Source organism: Eurytemora carolleeae, unplaced genomic scaffold (genome assembly GCF_000591075.1).
Source record: "Eurytemora carolleeae unplaced genomic scaffold, Eaff_2.0 scaffold1379, whole genome shotgun sequence".
Lineage (NCBI taxonomy): Eukaryota > Metazoa > Arthropoda > Copepoda > Calanoida > Temoridae > Eurytemora > Eurytemora carolleeae.
Window position 1 is genome coordinate 72,932 of NW_019397293.1, and position 6,715 is coordinate 79,646.

The 6,715-nt window shown below is 32.2% G+C and overlaps 1 protein-coding gene across 2 annotated transcripts; it reads left to right on the top strand.

Annotated features, from left to right (window-relative positions):
* The first annotated feature begins 2,457 nt into the window (after window positions 1-2,457).
* Window positions 2,458-6,466, top strand: LOC111713318 (uncharacterized). 2 transcript variants are annotated; one of them, XM_023488155.1, is made up of 4 exons: window positions 2,458-2,620; window positions 3,234-3,317; window positions 5,153-5,230; window positions 5,609-6,466. In XM_023488155.1, exons 1-4 carry the CDS (start codon window positions 2,485-2,487, stop codon window positions 5,698-5,700), a joined length of 390 nt encoding a protein of 129 aa, XP_023343923.1. In that variant the 5' UTR covers window positions 2,458-2,484; the 3' UTR covers window positions 5,701-6,466. The 2 variants fall into 2 exon arrangements, with proteins under 2 accessions (XP_023343923.1, XP_023343924.1); XM_023488156.1 differs by lacking the exon at window positions 3,234-3,317.
* Window positions 6,467-6,715: the final 249 nt, after the last annotated feature.

A 6,715-nucleotide genomic window follows, 5' to 3' on the forward strand; every position in this document is an offset into this window, starting at 1 on the left:
CCCAGCTCTCCTAATAACTCCGCCAGATCTGAGTTATCTACCGAACTCAACTCCCAGTATACCGCTAAAGTCTACTCTACTGCGGAAGTCTACTATTTCCTCTGCTCGACTTCTATTGGTTGTTCAACCTCGTGACGTCATCAAAATGGCGGCATGTTTTCGCCTAGAAGTTTCCATTTTACTTGATGATATCAATAAAAAGGATATTTCGCCACCTCCTGCCAACATATCTATCTCTAACAACCTTCACAACTGTATTTAAGCTTTTAATTGAGGCTTTACGGAGCAATTAAACCTTTATTAGCCCTAAACTCAACTAGAGAACCCAACTACGTATATTTAACCGAGCCTAGATCAGGTCTAGCTAACAGCAATATAAAAACCCTCGGAGCAAAAAAGAGTTTTCACACCTCCTTAAATTAGGTCTTTTAACAATCTTTTAACTAGCAAACCTTTAAGACAATATACATGGAGAAACTAAGGTGGAGAAAAGACAAAGACTAGCAATAACAGGGCGAGTAAAAAGACAAAGAGTAGAAAGGACAGGGAGAGCAAAAAGACAGGAAAGTAGAAAGGACAAGAGAGTAGAATGGACAAGGGTAGTAAAAAGGACAGGAAGAGTACAAAGTACAAGTGGAATAAAAATAATAGGGAGAGTAGAGAGGTTAGGCTAGGATAGAAAGGATCAAAAAAGACAGGGAGAGTAGAAAGGACAGGAAGATTAGAAAAGACAGGAAGATTAGAAAGGACCGGGAGATTAGAAAGGACAGGGAGATTAGAAAGGACAGGAAGATTAGAAAGGACAGGTAGCATAGAAAGGACTAGAAGATTAGAAAGGACAGGAAGATTAAAAAGGACAGGAAGATAAGAAAGAATAGGAAGATTAGAAAGGACAGGTAGCACAGAAAGGACAGAATTAGTTAAAAGTGAAGAAAGAGTTGAAAGGACTTGAAGAGTAGAGAGTAAAAAGTAATAATAATTAGAACAGGGGAAGTAGAAAGGACAAAGAAAAAAGAAAATAAAGGGAGTCGAAAGATCAGATAAAAGAAAGTATAGGGGGAGTAGCAAAAAAAGCAAAAAGAGAAGGAGGGAGAGACAATGTCAGAATGATAAAAAAGAACAGGTTAAAGAAAGTAAAACAAATTTGCAGTTTTCGTTGATTTTTTAAATACTTTGAACAGCCTCAGACCAATACTTTTAAGTTTATGTTAACAAAACGGCCCCCCCCCCTTACTCAAAAAGGAAATAATAAATAAAAGATAAATGAAAATAATACATAATATGTCCCTTTCCAGGATATATTTTTTCTAGACCCTCCAGCCTTTTCAGAGCTTAGAACTAAGAATATGAAACTGCTCTGCGTAAAATGTATAATTTCAATTTAAATGTAAAGCCCGATGCATATAAACTTTACATTACAACTAAAGTCACTTAAAACTTTATATTACAACTACAGTCCCTTTAAACTTTAAATTACAACTACTGTTCCTTTAAACTTTAAATTACAACTACAGTCCCTTTAAACTTTAAATTACAACTGCAGTCCCTTAAAACTTTAAATTACAGCTACAGTCCCTTAAAACTTTAAATTACAACTACAGTCCTTTTAAATTTTAAATTACAACTGCAGTCCCTTAAAATTTTAAATTACAACTACAGTCTCTTAAAAATTTAAATTACAACTACAGTCCTTTAAACTTTAAATTACAACTACAGTCCTTTTATCAGAAATCATAGCATATATAAGAGGTCTAAAGCCTCAAGATGGAAAGGTTACTATATTGGTATTTTCTTTGGTACAATATTGCAAAAGAATATATTAAACACGGGTGTAGAAAAGAATTCCAGGGGGTGGGCTCAGCACGCATTAGAGCCTGAACCCCTCCCCCCCCCCTCCACTAGAAATCATAGATTTCATAATCAAGGGGGGGGGGAGCCCGCCCCCATAGTTCCCATCGTAATTTTGGTTGCCAACGTATTTTTTGTGAAACATGCTTTTAACTTTATGACATTTTTATGACTTTTTTCTCTCCCTGCAGTATTGTCCAGAGGAACATATGATTCTTAGTGAGTTATTTCCATTAATCTTTGTTTTGTACAAATAAATATTAAAAATAAAAAAATGGGACCATTTCCGAAAATGTTAATTACTTTTTCACCCACTAAACGTCGTTTTTTGGTACTAAAAAGTGTTACTTTAAGGTCGTCGTTAAATATTTTACTCTAAAATTTAGTTTTAACCCTAAAAATGTAATCGAAATGTGGTCGGTCGCATTTCTTTAGATTTTCAAAAAACTAGTTTGTTGTCTTTTAAAAAATGTCTGTTTTCTAAACCATATACGTCAATAAACGGTCAATGTTCATCTATTATTCAATCCATAATTCTACGTTTACCCACACCTCCCCTTCTTACATACAGATGCGGGTGGGCCAGGTCAGTTTAATTCTTAGTGTACAGGTACAAACATCTCATTTCCTAGAATCATGCTTAAACGACTTCTTCTCCTTCCTATGGTAGTACTCCACTATCTTCCTGTACTCCTACTCCTTCACCTTTCTCAGTGTCAAGTACAGTGTAGATCCTCGCAATACACTTACAGAAGCTTCAACACTTTCAACGGTAAAAAATTACGTTTTTACAAAACAAAAAAGAACTGGAAATAACTCATTGAAGGGCCGTGTCCCACTAGACTAACTGCAGGGCGATAAAAAAAGTCAGATTACAAAAATGTCCTAAAGTAAAAATCATAAAACACACAAATTATGTTGGCAACCAAAATTACCAAAATGACTTTATTTTAAACCTTTTCAAAAGTTTTCATCACTTTTTCCTTGGTGAGATTTACAGATATAAAAAGCTGATTTATTGTTTTTAAAATCAGAGTAGGGTCGTTAATCGTTTTTTAAAACAATCGTAAAACTATAAATTTTTTTTCTTCTAAAAACAGATCGTTTCGTTTTAAGAAATATGATTTTTTATCATATGATTTATATCATATCATTAATATAATTTTTTTTTTCATAAAGATAAGTTTATGAACGTTGTCTTTGCAAGTTTTTGTTTCCTATCAAAAAATGTATTTTGTCTTAAGGTCGTTAACGATCGTTAACGAAGGGTCGTCGTTAACGATCACTTAAAAAATTAAAACGACCTACTTTCGATAACAAAACGACGAACTTTGCAAAAACGATAGTTTTAAAAAAACGAACGTTTTTTAAAACTTACACTTTAGGCGGAAATACTGAATTGAATGCTGTCCAACACCCAATATACATTTCCCGTATAATGTCGTCTTTGTCTGGAAATCAATTTACAGGTTTGAATTAAAACATTATTTTGTTGCACTTAAGACAGATCTATGTTTCTAATTGTCTGTTTTATTTTTAATATAAAGAATAAGATACAGGGTTACCCACAAAGACTTCAGAGACGACTGTACGGAATTAAATCTGTTTGTTTCCTTATATTTATGGAATTTGCTCTGTCTGTTTCCTTATATTTATGATTCCCCAATCCCCATCAACGGTAGAATTTTTCTTACTTTGCACAATCATTAAAATGGCTGTATTATGTTAAAATACATGTTCAAGGCAAAAAAAAGAATTTAATCTTTGAATAATAATATTTTAAGAGTTTCTGGTCGTTTATACAGTCTCATCCTTTGTTGGTAATCCTGTATGTAAGGTTTTTTCTGATATTAATTTTACAATAAGAGATGTATTTACATTTATTAAACTGAAAATTGTTCAAACAAACCGATTTTTTGGGGGTTTGTGCAAACGCACTAATTTCATTGTTTTCTAGTTTTGAGTGCAAATGTACACAGTTCCATGAAATTTGTTTAAACGCGCTTTTTTGTACATGTATTGTGCAATTGAACGTTGTTCACAATACATGAACATTTCAATAAAAAAACGCACTTGATTATTTTCTCTATTTTCAGTGTAATTGAATTTTAGTGCAATTGAACAGTTCTATAAATGACATTTGTTCAATTGTACAAATTAAGTTATAATGGGCAAACAGATGATTTTTAAAGTTTTACTTCGATTGAACATTTTTGTTGATTTGTACTAAAGTTCTTTGTACAAAAATGTACGTTAATTTGTACTAATCTATGTTCTTTGTACGTTCATTTGTACTAAACTATGTTCTTTGTACAAAAATGTATGTTCATTTGTACTAAACTATGTTCTTTGTACAAAAATGTACGTTCATTTGTACTAAACTATGTTCTTTGTACAAAAATGTACGTTCATTTGTACTAAACAATGCTCTTTGTACAAAAATGTATGTTCATTTGTAATGTATGTTTTTACTAAAATCTGTTCATTTGCGCTAATTAAGTTATAAATAATTGGGCAAAATGATGAAATTTAAAATTTTTAAAGTTTTTTTTTCATTTGCTCTAAAATGTGTAGATTTGTACTAACTTAGATTTTAACCACACTTTAAGCTTTGGTTCAGCTGAACATATATTATGTTCATTCCTTCATGTTCAATGTACAAGGTGTCCCACGCAACATATGACAGTTGGTGAATAGTTTGAAATGACTTCCGCATACTACAGGGTGTCCCAATAAACATGTGAATTCAGTGACGAATTCAATATCGTCTTCTTTGGTTTAGTATAGTGATACCTACTGAGAAAGCTGTAATCTGTAAGAGTTTCGTCTGCTATGTTCACATTTTGTTTGTTTATGTTTTGACTGCATGGGTGTACTTAGTAAAACAAGAAAATTGCAGTATACAAACAGAGTAAACTTGTCCGTCTTCACTATTCAGTCTTTTACCGTTTTCATAAAATAAACTCTAGCAGACATAATAATATTATGGCTTTTGAAATTAGGTATTACAATGCTAATTCATAACAAAGACTATATCGAATTCGTCACTAAATTCCCATGTTTTTTGGGACACCCTGTACATAAGATATTAAAGACGTTTAAGTATTGCTATAATGTCGTCTTTCTATTCCATTGTTTTCTGGTTATCACTGAATAATATGACTGGCATGTCATATTTTTTATTATTCTTTTTGGTATTAAATAATTATGGAAGAAGCCATTTAAAACTATTCTCCGACTTTCATGGTTCGTGGACTAGACTAAAGAAGCTGAACTAGACTAAACTTTTTAAATCCCTTTTCAGGACCAGGAAGTAACATAATATATGCTGGACCGACTGTTATAATGTCAAGAAGACGAGGCGAAGGATTTAGAAGTCCAGGTAAAAAAAAATTAACAATTTTTTAAAATTTCCATCGTCATTATTCTAGAAAGAACAAACTAAAGGGACTGAAAGCGAACTTTCAAGTGACCTTCCATACAAAGATTATTTAATGCTTTATTTACAATGCATGGTACCCTTAAACCTTAATCTAATAAAAAATGTTGAAGATACTGTCATTTTTCAGACTCGAAAAGTGTTTAATTCTTATAATTTCTCCAAAGCTTTTAAGGGTACCGTTGAAAATCGGAAATTGTCATCTTTTCAATTTCATGCATGGTAATTTTAAATTATTAGAGAACACGTACCCTAACGACGACATTTAGCAACACGTCGAAGACGACATTTAAAATGAATGGATTTGATTATTTATATTAGGTTTGTCCCCGCATTTTCATGGAGATACAATGATGTGCTTTATTCCAAACCAGCAACAGATGCTTATACCTTGCTCCGCTGTCAGAGGATAACTGTTACACCAGCAGCTGTTAGGACGTTGTCCCAATATAACATTGTAATGAATACAATTAATATCTGCAAAGACATATCTGATCAACAAATAATATGTTGATCCTTTAAACAATAAGTTGACAATATGTTGACAATATGTTGACAATATGTAGACAATATATTGACAATATGTTGACAATATGTTGACAATATGTTGACAATATGTAGACAATATATTGACAATATGTTAATCCTCTAAACAATATATTGACAATATGTTGACAATATGTAGACAATATATTGACAATATGTCGATCCTTTAAACAATATGTTGACAATATGTTGACAATATGTTGACAATATGTAGACAATATATTGGCAGTATGTTGATCCTCTAAACAATATATTGACAATATGTAGACAATATATTGACAATATGTTGATCCTCTAAACAATATATTGACAATATGTTGACAATATGTTGACAATAAGTAGACAATATGTTGACAATATGTAGACAATATGTTGACAATATGTTGATCCTCTAAACTTAGAGTCTCACACAAAAAATGAGACTTAAACCAAACTAAATAAATTCCGTAGAGTCGTCTTTAAAGTGTAACACTCTGAACTCCCTTTCAGGCTGAAAGGGACTGACAAAAGTCATACCGAGGGATTTTTAAAATTCCACTCTAATATATTCTATTCTCTTTGGTTCATGCTGTTTTGACGCCAATAATCAGTGACGTTATATAAGGATTTTAAATATATTGCTAAGAAAGACGACATTTTAGAAAGTTTTTAATCTCCTTAAAGGCAATCATTCACTGAATTGCACCAATTTCACAACACGGCAGCCATATTGGATTTTCTAGAGATTGGGAATGTGCCTGTCATCTCACACAAATGTTTTGACACCGCAAAGAATGTACTGGATGTTATACCTCAGGCACAAAGTGTTAATTACTTAATATAAATCTCGCACAGGATGGTAGGGCTATCTTGCAAACATACCTGTGCGAAATAACTCACATA

What these genes read in the sequence shown, in the direction of transcription:
- LOC111713318 (XM_023488155.1), top strand. Translation starts at nt 2,485, where the DNA reads ATGCTTAAACGACTTCTTCTCCTTCCTATGGTAGTACTCCACTATCTT. An exon ending in GTCTGGAAATCAATTTACAG is followed by an intron (nt 3,318 to 5,152) that starts GTTTGAATTAAA and finishes ATCCCTTTTCAG; the next exon opens with GACCAGGAAGTAACATAATA. An exon ending in CGAAGGATTTAGAAGTCCAG is followed by an intron (nt 5,231 to 5,608) that starts GTAAAAAAAAAT and finishes TATTTATATTAG; the next exon opens with GTTTGTCCCCGCATTTTCAT.